Source organism: Lagopus leucura, unplaced genomic scaffold (genome assembly GCF_019238085.1).
Source record: "Lagopus leucura isolate 7727_CA_CO unplaced genomic scaffold, USGS_WTPT01 Super-Scaffold_100157, whole genome shotgun sequence".
Taxonomy (NCBI): Eukaryota; Metazoa; Chordata; class Aves; order Galliformes; family Phasianidae; genus Lagopus; species Lagopus leucura.
The window spans coordinates 8,285,406-8,301,272 of record NW_024962334.1 but is presented as its reverse complement, the minus strand read 5'-3'; the positions used below and the strand labels follow the sequence as shown (position 1 = coordinate 8,301,272).

General features: G+C 34.4%; 1 protein-coding gene across 5 annotated transcripts in view; it reads right to left on the bottom strand.

Moving 5' to 3' along the window:
- Positions 1–15,867, bottom strand: part of ULK4 (unc-51 like kinase 4) — a 211,960-nt gene that overhangs the window by 115,942 nt on the left and 80,151 nt on the right. For all 5 annotated transcript variants that reach the window (XR_006181932.1, XM_042889032.1, XM_042889034.1 and 2 more), the window contains one exon: positions 3,565–3,613. Coding sequence is in view for 4 of the 5 variants with exons in the window: in XM_042889032.1 (XP_042744966.1) it covers positions 3,565–3,613 (49 nt within the window). In the remaining variant the exon portion in view is untranslated. The remainder of the gene's footprint in view (positions 1–3,564; positions 3,614–15,867) is intronic.

Sequence of the window (15,867 nt, the reverse complement as noted above, 5' to 3'; positions counted from 1 at the left end):
AGAATAACAACGGCTTTGAAGCATTTTTTTGAGTGTTTGAGCACAAGTTTAATTATTTCAAAAAAAAAAAAAAAAATGTAGAAAGCAAATTTCTGATCAAAATATGGACCTGCTAGTATCATGTACTGCTGAATTTTTTGATACCAAAGGCATAACCTTCATAATGGTATTTAATAATAAAATACCGTTTAGAAGTGCAGTTACTTCCAATCTTACTAGCAAGTAATTTGCATTAAAAGGAAGAGCCCTTAAATCCAAATTGTCACATTTTTCATGGTATCACTGACCTTTAAAGTACAGGACTTTGAGAAAAAAAAAAAAAAAAAATCATCTTTTGACAACAGAAGCTGAAGTCTGTGAGATGCTGGCATGTTAATACACAGGAAATTTTAGTAGGATGGGCAGAGAATGGACTATTAGGCTTTAAGAAGAGGATACCACTGAGCTTCCAATCACAAGAACCATTACCTTCAGCTTTTTAACTTATCAGCAGAAAAATAGCATTTCACCAACTAGACAATTTCTTTTTCAGGCAACAGCTTAGATTCAGATAGCCCTAAAGAAAAGCTATATAACATTTACGATGCGTGAAAAGTTCCTCCCCAGGAGCAGATAAGATCCACTCAAATCAAAAGCAATATAGCACAGAAAATAATATTGATGTCAACTTTAGTTTCAGCTACTTTTAGACTAGCAGCCTAAAATACAAACATACATAAGCTACAAATTTGACAGAAGAGCATTTCCAATTCTATCAACCAGCTCCATGTAACAGCACACTGATATTCAAAAATAATATTTCGTGTATAATATACTGATATTTAAGATGATCACAGGTTTGACACAGTGAAACAGAAAGTATCAGAAGTGGAATACTAAGGGTACAGCAGAAAAAGGTAATAAGAAAGTATAACATATATTCCACAGCAACCTCTTTGCTGCAATCCCATCGATTTAATCAACACTAGTATTTTCTATTTACATCTTGCATCAGCCCAGCTTTTGGTACCATTTACGTCATTGTACAATTTGCTTCTATTTTTAATCTTGTTACTAAGGGGAGTTTGCACCATTTAAATTATGCACATTACATTGCCAAATTTCCTTATGTTTTTCAATCCCATACTGTTCTGAATACACTCCTGCTTACTGTTAATCCATCTTCCTTTCTGTGGATATGAAATACTTACACCAATACACATCACTACACCTTCAATGACTGCATTAGATATTACAGCAAGACAAATGCTCACCCATACTGCAGCCATACCTTCATATTGCTTTGTAGAAATACTCCTAATCAACACAACAGCTAGTGCTGGGATCTAGAATGAGGGTGCTGATAAAATTATTTTGCATTCAGGTGCAATGTGAAATTCCCCTCTGAAGTTTTGCAACAAAGGGCTGTAAACAGGTCTTTCACACACTGACAAAGAACACTATCAATCTACATTTACTAAATGTAATTAAAATGATTAATGAGTGCCGGAGGTTGCTTTTTCTGCAACTGTAACAGAGTTGCAGACATAAAGGGCATGAACTTTGGTGTAATTTGGTACACTCGGTGCAATTAAGAGGAGTTTTGAGAGTGAATTGGTTCAGATACTTGCTACAGGATGAGAAATTGTCAAAACTCAGTCTTAGGTTTTAAATCACAATCCAGGATAAGCAGTATGTAGTAGGGCAACTCGACATCAATGAACAGTGAGAGGCAGTCATGCTAAAAGATATTTCCTGTGAATTGTGTCTGCAAGCCACCACGTTTGTGCTGCTCTGAGAGCTGGAGTAAAGATACCACACAGCCCAGAAACACAGACTGCACCTACAGACACTTTGCAATTCAGAGCCCATCCTATTTCCTTTCACATTCTAGAAGAGTCACTGCAAGGTCAGCTGCATCGTCAGTAGTAATGTGAACTGCACTTTATGATACAGGGAAAACACACTGGACATTTGGTTTCTGCATAGAAAATTATGAAAAAAGTGATACTTCTGAACTTGATAGTGGATAGCTATACATTATTTACTGAGAGCGTACCTACAAAGTGCACTGAGTAGAAAATATAATTTAAAATGAATAGTACCTAGAATTTGATAAGAACCTGAACAACAAAAGAAAGCTCAACATTACTGATGTACCCTAGTTGATGAAACAAATAGAAGTATAAACCTAAGAAAAAACTAGACTATGGACTAGCACTGAAAAGCAAATGATACGCAGCTCCTTTCACCCATACAACCATGAAAATGATTTCAGAAACCTATAATGATGGGCTTGCTGACTCATAGTGGTTACAAAGAACAGGTTGGATAAGAATTTTTAAAATCCAGTATAATTTCTAGAAATCACCTAAATTTCTATTCAACACATCCTCACATGCACCCTCCCAAAAAACATAAGTATACATGTACTTTTTCAGCAGTTAAACCTCATGATACCAACACTAAGTGAAGTTTCATATTTTACTGTGTTCCTCCCTTGTTGTTACCTATAAGCAGTACTTATCTCAGGTTAAATCTATTTATGAAACACTGAAGTGTTGCTTTTGTTCTGAATGCTCATCAGAAGAGCTCAAATTTGTACATGTATGCATACAAAATATCATATATGTCATTGCCAAAGAAGGTATGTTAAATAAAAAAAGGAGTCATCTTGTAACAGATCTAAGATGACACATAACAAAAAAATCACTGCAAAGGAAAAGAGAAAACTCAAATATTTAAAGCTAAAAACTGAAATTCAAATTTGATTCTGAATCATGTTTATGAACACCTTCTACCCTGAATATGGCTGAATTTTAAAAATGATGCAATAGGAAGAATAATTCACGTGCACTGCATGCATCATTCACATTTTGTATTCATCAGGAGCAGGCTTACACTACAGAACACTTACCTGACAGGTTCATGAAGAAACAGGCTTGAAAAAATAAACAAGAGTCTGGAAACGATCAGTGAGGAAACTATAGCACAGGGCCCAGCTTCTAAACTATCCCACAGATTTCCTTTTTCTTAATAGAATAGTTTTGCCACATTTCAGAGGTTTTTTTCCTCTGATTTTTTTTTCCTCCAATTTTTTCCTGATCACTTATCATAAGCAGTGCGTTCTGGTTTTGGATGGAAATCCAGCATGTTACTATGAAAATCATATCGACACTTGATATTGGAAGAAATTCTAAAAGAGAACAGCAGTAGTTTGCCTTATCGTAACCAAACTCTGGTTTGATTCTACTAAATAAAACATAAGTTGCTCATTATTAGTTGCTCATTATTAGTTGCTTGGATTGGAAAATACATAGCTTTATTTAAGAATAAAGCTCATTCCATTTTTCAGAATTTTATTTGGATAGAAAACAAAAAAATGGAATTTTTACTGTATAAAAGAAAGGCTTTATACAAATAGCCAGTGAGAACCACATACATGCTTACATTTAGTAGATTCTTTGAATTAATAGACTGCTCACTATCAACAGCTTACAAATATTCCTTATTTAGCTTGCTATTTTGACATGATTGGAGATATGATATATACCTATTAGTGTACGTATACATAAAAATTCTTACCAAGATGACTTGGAAAAGAACTGGAAAAAGATGGTTTTCTTCCACAAGGCTGTAAAAACACAAAGATTTATTTTAGAAGAGAGGAAGTGAATTCTTATTTAATATACTAAACACATAGGAGGAGAACAGTAGAATAAGAGTTGCCAAAATCTATGACCCCAAACCCCAGTCTTTGATTAGCTTCCAACAAAAATGAGCTCCCCTTTTAGCTATCAAATAGAAACAGCAACATAATGCTGCTTTGGAAATTACTTCTAGATCTGCTTCACTGATGCAATTCAAGTGAGCGGTACAGTAAGTAAATTAGTATTTTTAAAAGGCAAAAAATAATCAAAATTCAGAAATACAACACTGTACAGACTATGAAACAGTCACCGTGCATCATCAACTAATTTGAATTAAGAGATTCACAGCACACAAGGTGAAATTACAAACAAGCTGTGTGTTGTTATTTGAAGCATGTTACATTAACTAACTTCTCGGGTTTAACATATATTAATATATGACACACTTGCAATTACTTCCCTTCAAAGAATTCAGGAGTGGTTACCCAAAAGAATTTACTTCTGTTTTCCTGAATTTCAAAGTCTATTCAGAAGAAAGCAGAATATTCTCAAAAATAAATAAATAAAAATTCCAAAAGCTTTATGCCTGTGAATAAAGCAGATGTGTATCTCTGTCACATGCAACATGATGACAACAGAATTATAGGTAGGTCACTCTGAAAGTAACACTTCCTATTTATCTCCATGGAAACTACAATAGATACAAAGAGTACAACAACACTATGAGCAAGTTCTCAGCTACAAAACACTATGTTTCAGTACAGTCACCACCATTTCAGCTATGCATTTAAGCCACCAATGAACGAGAGCCTGCATGCCTCACTCATAGAGGTCTGTACCAGTGGAGATGAGCCTCAGTGGCTGCTGCCACTGCTGAAAGGCACCACTGCTGCCTCGCTGTGCTGTCATGTGCTGTTTGCTATCCAGAAATGTTCAGTAAGCGTTGGTGAATGTCAGTGGGGAACAGTGATTACTGTATAGAAGAATTCAATGACACACCTCTGCTAAACATGCACTTCCACAGCAGATGCTATTGAGTCAGACTCAAAGACTCATACAGGCAAAATGATCCATGACAAGTAGAAACTTCATAACATATCTCAAGATGCAGCTGTATAATTTTAAAAGAAACGAGCAGGGATCATGTGGAAAGCAAACCAGTTCATTCAGTTCACTGTGCCCTTCCACAACAAGCTAGGACTTCTAGATTCTGCCTGTTAGAAAACAAAATTGCTGGTTCTCAAAAAATTACTAGCAGACTTAATTTTAAACCTTGCTATTTAAATAGGAAGTGAATTTCTGAAAAGTTTGTCAGTAAATGACAACAACTTCATTCCAGTAGTTGTTGAAACCACCATTCTTTAGCCCAAAGTCCTAGGTAATAGCCAACAGTAGACTCAAATGACACTGATGCCAAAGGACATTAAAAAAAACAAACAAACCCAAACATTTGAATGTTAAGGGAAAAAGGAAATACTTTTGTCCCCTTTAAATAGACCAAAGTAGAAGAACATAGCAAAAGGAATATTTGTGAAAGACCATGGACGATATCTACTAGTACATTAAAAAAAGTTGGTCTAAAGATCTTGTCCCATTCAGAATTTGGTATAAAATGAATATAAATAAAGCTAATAACCTCATTGCTATCAGCTGGGAAAAAAAGGGAGGTGGAGCACGGCTGTCCCTAAATGTTAGAAAGTCTTCCTGACAAAATAACCTCCCAGGTCCATTGGAAGCTTAAATTAGAGCAGAACTCAGATAAATTTATCTATCTTTTTTTGGTGAACTCCACAGAATAAAAACCCACCACTGAAATGGAAAGGTTCAAAGTCATCTCACTGCCATACTTTCATGTCATGCCCTTCAGAAGCTGTCCAAAAACAAAGAATGATCTTACCATTGATTTTTAAGAAATATTATACCAAGACGCAACTCACAATAGTGTCTACCATCGAATACAACAGGGAGAAGATCTATTAGGGCTTCCAATTATTTCAGAGTCAATTTTCTTGAACAATGTTATTCTTCACTTCCAGTTCCTAACCCTTCTCAGTAATTCTAGTTTACATTTCAAATAACCCAGGGGGCAAGGAGGAAAAAAAAGGATGAAAAGAGTGTGCAGGTAGAAAATTATCTTGGATGTCAAATAATTGGATTTTTTTTCTTTTAATGCTTCACTTTTTGCAGTAGACAGAAACTGGAAATAAACACAACAATGAAGATCTCACTGTAAAATCAATGCATCTCCATTATACGATGGTAATTTAAAGAACTTTCAAAAGTGTATGATCAGTACTAAAACAGGAAAGGCTGACTGATACTCATAAGTATAGCAAAACAAGATTTGAGAAGTAAAGTAAAAGTACATCTTTACTGTAAGAAAAATATTTGAAGTAGGATATTTCTTTCAAACATCTTAACCACAGCTGTCAAAGTATGTGAAGTCCATGGATAACACTTTTCAGGAAGTAGAACATGACGACCTGCACTGAAAGTACTGATCCACAGCAGTTTGGCGTTTTTTTATTGCATATTAGCAGTAAAATCATTAGTAGCTTTCAGTCATTGTGTGGTGAAAGAGCTTACTTTCAGTTCCAGTACAGGCTCAAAAAACTGCAGAACACAGATATTGGAAGGGCATCACTGCAATGCCAGTCAGTCATCCAGCAGCCTCAGTCAGATTATGGAGGGAGAACAGAGTTTTATTTTCAATTCCTGATCAGTTTCCAGCTTCAAAATCCATACTTCTATAGAAATGTCTTTCAATAGGTTTTCAACCCGGCATACTGTCTGCTGCTGATTTCCCATTATGTTCTATAATTTTGCCTCTGCCTAATTACAAGCAGCACAAAAATAACCTAACCAATAATATTAAAATAAGTCCCATTTTTAAAACATAATTTTTGAAATCATAATAAAATGGTTCCCAGACAGGGAAACAGTAACTGTAATAAAGCAAGAAAGTTGTATTAAAATTAAAAAGAGCCTGAGTATTCAGCTTCATCTATTACAACCCTATAGCATGGTATAAAATAAGAAAACCAAGTCATAAGAAGTTTTGCTAAGAGTTCATGAGATCAAAACGAAAAGAAACGCACGCTTAAGAACAATACAGACAGCAATAATCCCATGGAAAATAAATGCAAACCTTACTAAAACAAACAAAAAAACAGTTTTGCCACCATTCTGTTTGAAGGTCCATAAAATCTTCATAAAGTTACGAATTAAAGTGAATTTTGAGTGTGGTCAAGTGATAGGGTTTTTTTTAATAACTCTACTTATGTCCTGAATTCCTAAAGTTCAGGAATTACACAAATGAAAAAATATAAATTACAATACCTTAGAAAGTGATTTTAAGGAGTACTACAACTCATGAAATTCTTCAGCATAGGGATGCAATTCAATGATCACCACAAATTGAACTGCCGGAAGTTTAATACACCTTACTTTCTTCAAGAATCCCAAAATATTTTAGCAGAGCTTTTTTTGTTGTTTAGTCTTGAAGATGAGTATTTCCTGAAGGTTCTGTCAGATTGCGATTGCATATTTTGTCAACTTCAAAATCTATAGCTAATGGACTATTAACATCTTACAAATAAATACAAGCAATGGCTATTTAAACATTAAGAGAAAGTTCACTTCTACAGTACAAGACTTAAAAAAAAAAAAAGACTAATTTTGTTCAACAAGAATATAAGAAAAATTACTATTCTTGAGTTTAAAGAGTTTTTTGAAGGCAAAGAAGCAGAATGATACCCCTTTCTCAAGTTCCATGTTTCAACATTACATTGAAGAAAAAAAATCATTGATTTTTAAAAACAATTTTCAGATTTTTCATTCAGATAACAAATATCCTGATGTTTTACAGAATTATATCTTGTATAATAAATCAACGGCAGGTCAAACAAGCTATTTCAACCATATGTAGATATTTATACACATTTCCACAGCTTTTTTTTTTTTAAAAAAAAGTTCTTTATACATTTATGCCCCTCAATTCTGAGATTTCAGCCCAAGATATATACAATTCCTTAAACCTAAAATTAAAGCGTACAAAAAAATTTTAATTAGTTTGATACATGAAAAGAACCTCCTCAGACAATTCTGCAAGACCTTTTAGTCCTATTTGAAAAACACAATAGTACATTAAGCAATTCTTCTCTTGCTTCTGGCCTTCTATAACTAGGCATTCATACCAGTAGAGATAGTTGTTCAAATAAGGATAGCAAGACTGAATTATTCCACAGCATAAATAAAGCTAAACTCAAGGGAAAACTAAGTTCCTATATAGACCAAAATATTTATTATTTTTGTTCCTAAGAAATTACAAATGCAATATACAATAGTGCAACTTAACGCATTTATAACTTCTTAGCAATAAAAACAGGAATGACGATGAGAAAATCTGTAAGCTCTAAATATAAATGCATCCCTCCCCTAAAATACTGAGCAAAAATTTCAATGCATTAAATAAGATAAAGTAGGTTTACGTCTTCAATGTAATTCTTTTGAGACTCCTTTCTCTTACATCTCCTGCAGATCACGACATAGTACAAAGCAAGGAAGCAGAAAAAGGACACTATACAGAGTTGTTTGGATTTGTTTTAAAATATGGTCAGTTGTAACTTTAAGACTTCTAACATACTTCCCATACACATGCACACAAAATTCTTACTGAATGTGAAACAACAACAAGATTGACTGGGAGGAAATGGAAGAGAGTAGGTGACGTAAAAGCAGAGGTCATAACGCACACAGCAGAGATCACTCCTTCAGGCAGCTGAACAACATTGATTTCAAGCATTTTCAATTCCTACGAAATGCCATTCTAGTACAAAACATTGATGTAGGATGATTTAGCAAAAGAGATCAATATATTAGTTTAAGGATTAATAGATTAGTTTAGCAAAAGGAATCAATGGGTACTAGTCCTAAAACTTCCCATGTTTACTTCACTTGGTGTGCCAACAGCCTTTTTTCCCCTCACAACAATCCTGCTTCACGGAAGCACAGGAGTCATAATAGACTACTTTTGTCTCTGCATCCATCAGGTGCAAGTCTTCTTCCTCAGATTTCACATACATTGGTTTACACATATATTGGTTTAGATTAGAGTGCATTAAGACAGAAAGTTGTGTGTCACGGCCTAACAAGCAACAGAAATTTGCCAAACTGGGGAAAAACAGCTAAAGGTAAGACAACAGTCACTGTGATGAAGTTGAAGGAGAAATAGAAGGGAGGAAGAAGTACAGCCACCTCAGATGCAACTGCACATGTCCAGAGGGACATTGGTATGCACTAACAAGGTTTTTGAAAATAATGAATATGTATATTGATCTATTCATATGTATATTTTAACTGTTTAAGCGTAGAATTTGAAATCTGGGAGCGCAAGTTTGATTTGTCAAGTTGCCTATTAGGTATCATGAAGAATAATGGAATGCTACTTTCTAACACCACAAGGAGTTATAGAACTTTCCTCCCGGATTTTGGATGACGACAAGAACAATGTCACCATCTCTGAAAAATAACTGAAGTTCAAAAGAGAGAGATACAAGAGAAGGCTGGCAAGATTTCCAAAAGAAAGATCTCTTTTTTCCACAAAAGCACTTATGCATTTCATAAGATTATAACAAGAGCAATTAAGGAATATATGTAGGAGAAGAGTCATTAAAGCGAAGCCATCCATTCAACGTCAGGAGTAAAATCTGAATTGAAAAAGAATATCAACAATGCAGCTTCTCATTTCTGTAGAACCTGCAGGTCTTGCACGTGTGACTACTTTCAACTGTTCTTTCTATGCAGAGTCTCTAGGGAAGAGCTTAGTAAATACTATGGAAGTTACTAAAAATCCAAACCCATTTTCTGGTGCTCAGAGAAAGGGAACACAAGTAAATCTATTTTCCACTGGAAGAAGATCCAGGTAAATACAAAGCCTAAATATATATATAAATATATAATAAATATATATATATTATTTAAAAAGATATATTTTTTTTAAATTAATACTCACTACATAGCTATAAAACAACCAGTAAGCATTCAACAAAATTTTAAGCAGGTAGCACACCACCACTCAATGCTATGTTAACAAGGTCATCTTCCAGCTCTCTGAAGACTTCGTCCATTTTAAATAAAAAATAAAAATAAATAGAAGATAACTACCATTTAGAATACATCATTTGTCTTTAAAAAAAGGTAGTAATAAAAAAAGGAAAATGTCGAGAAGGCATTTGGGAATAGCAGCACTTCTGTGCTGGATCCGCATGGGGATTTAGGTGCCCTCATGGTCCTAGAATTTCCAGTCATAAAAAAGAAAGGGAGACTGTGTGTTTAAAAACAGGTATCAGACTGATCTAGCCAATATCCTCCCAGCACCCAGGCTCAGAAATCAATATCCATTTAGGATTTACAGTCTCATGCATCAGTCAGCTATTTATTTCTCATCCTAAAAAGAGTATTTCCAGTGCTGTTTTAATGGCTATCAAATGTCTTCCTTAGAATTGTAAGGGAGACCCAGGTTCCAATCTCTTCTTTAGCCTTAGCCTCCTTTCTTCAGAGAAATCTAGCTATCCAGTAGCCTGTGTTCTCCCCACAGTGGGTTACATTTCAACCTCTCTTTGTGATGCTGCTCTACTGAAAAGGAATTAGAGTTTTATCAGACCACACAGAGGGAGAATGACTTTGTCACTTGATTTTTTTAGTTCATCATCTGACAAAATTATATACATTTCACCAGCGATTCCAGATATAATTTAAATACAAAAGAACTTCATGTAAATTCTGCAAATAAAAAAAAGCACTGAAATCTATTGTTGTAAAACTGGACTTTTGCAGTACATAATTCATATTTTCCAATGGAGAAAAAAAATAAACACAGCTATCTTTCATCCATTCCTATAATAAATAAGCTTGGATGGGTTCAAACAGCAGTATTTTTGTTTGCAAGGAACACAATGTGATTTGCCTTAAATTGAGGTGTCAGTAGGAGAGGTGATAGAATAAATTAAAAAAAAATTTACAGAGGCATCATAAGAATGAGAAAGCATTCACTCAAGTGTTGAAAAAGAACTGGAGAAGAAAACAGATAAACTGTGATAATGTATAGGTAGTTATGTACTTTTTTTTTCCTTATCTAAAACACCCCGCTTTCATTTAAAGAAAGATTTAAAAGGCAGAAAACATGACATCGAGTACTCTTTAGGGAAAAGCCAGAAATGAAGAAAACCCTGTGTGCTACAGACATTCTAAGCTGAACAAATGAGTAGAAACTACTTTAAAGAATAACAGTAGTAGGCAAGCACAAAGCAACTGGCAAGACATTCATTTTCAAGCAACAAAGCAAAAAATCCACAACAGGTCTTTTAAGAAGTCAGTCAGCATGTGGGCAAAGGAGAGCTAGTAGATGCAATGTCCTTGGACTTTCAAAATGTATTTTATAAAGCCCCCTACCAAAGGCTCTTAAAATATAGACAGGACTGCTCAGATGGCAAAAGGTACTGCTAAAGTCAAAAGTATGCTAGATATTTATGAAGTAGTGTGCCCATCTTCTTCAGTGCAAGACCTTGATAGCATCGAATTGGGCAGCAAGCTCCAGATTAAACAAACACAAAGGAAAACCCTAACGAAAACAAATCTTTCTATGCTGCTGGTTATGCTATGGAACATTCATGAATGTTGTAAGTTATTTGTCAAGTATCTTTTCGGAGCCACGTAAATGAAATGACAGTAGCTATTATCTATAGAACATGTCTTTCCTAGGGCTTCTAGAAAGAACAACTCACAGGTGGCTGAAAGAGCCTGTAGGTAAGCATGTGTCAGTGTTCTCTTTTTCCTTGTCTTCCATGTTTTAGATTTGCTTCATGCTGAACAGGGAGTTTGAGGTAGAACTGAATTTGCTGAAGCCTACAACTCCAATTCTACTATCCTAACCAGCCAACTCCTCATTATTTACATATTTTTTTAATTCTTATTTACATACCAAACATCTCCTACTGAAATAAAAAACTGGAAATGAATGGCATTTTCTCCCATTTAAAGCTTTATGTTAAAAGAGCAAATAGGTGAGCCTTACAGTATGACATCTTTGAACAGCTGACATCACAATAATAACTTCAAAGAGTCACTTCACACTTTTAAAATGGAGAGTCAGCAATTGATCAGCAATACATAAAGAGGAAACAGAATTACAGGTATAAGGTTAATAGCTCATTTCTTTACTAAAGGAAAGCCCTAATAAAACGCAACACTAAGGAGCTGTGTTTTACATTAAAGGTGGTGATTAGCATTGCAGTCAGTACATGACTAGACTATGAGAACTCACTTGCAATAATGAACTCTGACCACTGGCTTTGATATGCATTACAGTGATGTGTGAGCTGACAGTGGAGTTATTAGCTGATGCTCATTTCCAGAGTCTATTTCTGGGTCTTCCTGACTCAAGTTATTCAATAAAGCAGTGCATATGCAAATCTTATAGCAAAGTATAGAAATCACAGATATCACATGAATTCTTTGCTGTTTTGTATCAGTATTATTTATCTAACAAGAAAATAAGGTTTTCCATAGCCCATAGATGTTAAACTAGTGCAATAAGGATCACATCCAAAATCCACATAAATATGGACCAAAGTTTTAGTAAAACTGTCTCTCAATCTATCTACATTGTGATTTTCTCACTGATGTTGTACACTTTCAAAACGTAATTCCCACTGTTCAGCTCAGGTAAGCCTACAGGGTCTAGTCCAACTATTATTAGAAATACTCCATATTATTTTATTCATATTCATTACAGAAAACAAATTTGAAAGATCAAGCAATTTAGAATCAAATACATACTGGAAGGAGCCCCACTATCTCAATTGTTGTCTGATGAAATCTATGAGTTTCAGCTCTCAGACATATTCATATCTTTAAATATCCTGAGTTTTGAACCACAGACAAGTCAAGTATCATCATAAGAGAACACGCAGAAAAATAAATAGTTTTATCTTAGCACATAGTAAAGTTATGCCTTCTAACTTCACCTGTGAGACAGTCAAGTTAACAATCATGACCCAGTATAAGCTTCCTGAGATAGTTCATTTATAAGAACAACTTTCTAAATTAGGTAAGAATTTAAAAGCAAGTATAAGGTTAGGTAAGAATTTAAGAGTGAAAACGTGCCATACTAATAGAAGCTAAGAAATTCTCATCAACACTTATTACTAGGACAATTCTAGCAATCTGATCAGTACAGAACACAACAAAGTGACTGCAGGATTCAAAGCAGGAACAAAAACCTCAAGCCAAAGAAAAAAACACTAACTTTTTATCAGTACATATAATGTATATGGCAAGTTGACAGACACAGAAAAGACAAGGTACCTAATGACAGCAACCTCTTTGAATCAGATCTTATACTGTTGAAGATGTTTGCTCCCACAGTGAAGAGTTCAATTTCTTATCTAAGTAAAATATACCAGAAGTAACACCCAAAGGGAAAAGAAAACCTAATGGAAATTTTTAGTAATTTAGATAAGAAACATTCATGATTTAAGCTATTTGTCCCCTTAATTTCAGCAATTTCTTTAAAAAATCATCCATTTTAAAATAGCTAAAAGCAAACTCCACAATTACCATATTGGCCTTGAAGTCCACATTTTTAACATAAAATATTAAAATAACATTTTAATATTTTTAACATAATATTTAACATAAAATATTAAAAATTATCAAAAATACAAGGCAATAGAATTTTAGAAGAGCTGTAACAATACTATCAACAATCCTTAAGGCCAGACTAGTAGGCTTAATACAAGCATAAAATATGCAATTATATGGGAACTGCTGCATCACAGCCTGAAGCACTGATTGAGCACCTGAGGCGAGCACTGAGTCAGCCATGGAGCACAGGTGAAGGCAATTCAGCTGTGTGATGGAAGGGCTGGAGCCTGGCTGCACCTCTCCTAGACCCATTTGAGAGCTGGATACTAGTAGGGAAGGATCTTTGGGGGAAGATCCCTCCTTTGGAGTATTCCAGTAAGCCCAGGACAAGCGTAAGCCCCTCATCTATTATTTTTGCTGTAATAACCTACTTAGCCAAGCTCTCTTATTTATTTCTTAATTATAACACATCATTAATTATACAGCAATCAAGGGACAAATTCCATTTAAAACTCATCCTTCCACTATGTGGCATTTTCTTACTAAACAAATACTAAGTATTTATAAAACTGCTGTTACATGGTATAAAAGGGAAAAGGTATACAAGCAATACACTAGATTCATGAATAAGGATAAATAACCCTTGAGAAGAAAAATGAACAACAACAGAACACTCGCTTCCCACAAAACAGAGTTTTGTATCTTTGGATGTTCATATATTCAAAAACTAAAGGCCCTTATTGAAACATATTAAAGGTCATGGGTTTTTTTGTTATTTTAGCTGGGTTTTGTGTGATTTTACAGCTACCACTCACATGTGCTGGAACTTACCTTTGTGAGAGATATAATTCTGCAGAACATTAGTGGGATATAGCTAGAACTCCATTGCTAAATTGAAAAGCAATAGAGTGAAATGTCTCCTGTACTACACAGTGTTAAAAATAACCCTAAAAGTGGAGCAATAACAAATATTACAAGGTATTTTTTGTATTCTTACAAATGCTAAATACTGAAGACATTTAAAATACACTTAGTATGCAACAGTATATCATTACAAGCTTAAGACATGAAAATACAATACTTGAATATCTGTGCTGTTGTTACACTGAAGTGTTCAAAAATGCTCAAAAGAGGATTTGAAGCTTTTCCACAGGGATTGTTACAAGTCTGTTGACTTACAGTGTCAGCTATGAACAAATGAGACTAACATTGGAGTGCATCTCTTGTTAAAATGTTAAAATACAAATTCCTCAAATGTTCATGTCTCTATTGGGAAACATATAGGAAACTGAGAATGATGGAAAAAAGAAAAGAGATAAACATGAGGAGCAAGCAAGAAATACGTTAAGATTAAAGAAGAGAGAGGGAGAAAAAAAATGAATTAGCTTAGCTACTTTATGGCACAAACAAATACAATAATCCTCACCCTCATCCCAATTCACTCTTATTTTGAAATAAGGTAACTTGTTGCATCTAAAAATAGCTGTTAAGTGCTAATTTAACTTTTCATCATTTTTCAGCAATCTTTTTTGCTGCTACCATTTCTTTCCCCCCATTAAATGAAGTCAAAGGAAAAAGCTTTCATTGTAGAAAGACATGGATGAAGTACGAAGTTAGAGAAAACAGACTTGATAAGAAGTGATCCTTCATCACCATCAACAGTACTAAAATATAGTAGCTTTCCTCACAGAGACATTTAACCCCAAAAGATTTGTGTCCAGTTTTACTCATAAATTACCCATTACAATAGTTGCAGATTCTTTCCACATGCCTACTGAAAGGCAAAAGAGAGCAAATGTTCACTGAGCTACACATGTACCCACTTTTTAGCCACCAAACCAACATAGAATCAATTGTCACCCAGTGTTCATTACAGCATGTGCACGCTTCCAGCTTTCTTTGGTAGAATTTTGTGGAAACATGAATATATGATGCATTTTTGTCACAGGTTTGGTGTATGGGCTAATTTCAGAGAAGCCAAAGAATCCAGAAAACAACAGATGAGAGAACAGCAGAAACTTTGCTCACTCAGAAATCGAGCAAAACAAATTATTCAGTGAAAGTTGGCTGGTAAGACACAAGAATGATTACTGATGTGTTATTACTTGGATAATAGCTGATCCTTAGATAACAGTACCAAATACAGTAGTAGCTAAAATTATTAGTAGTTCACTGGATACCCACAGTTATCTTTAATAATACCAAGAAAAGAACTTTTCCTGGCTGCTATACCTTGATGAGCACGCATCCATTGGCTATCTATATTAAGTATAATGGCAGGCACACAGAGCTCTCAAAGAGTATTCATTAGACAGAGGAAGACTGCTATTATCACATCCAGCATTCTGGCTACAGAAATATTTTATTGTAAAATAATTAGAATATCTGTAGGTTAATACTAAAGATAGAAAGCTTTACTATTTGTGTTAAGCATAAAAGCTTGCAGCAGCATAATCAGACTGCATACGATAAAAACAGAATTAAATACTACCTTCTCTGTATTCAAGCTTTTTAAAATCTCAAGCAACTCAATTTCCTAGTTGATTTTTAGTCTACTCAGTACACTAAAAGCACCAAAATAATACCATAAAAG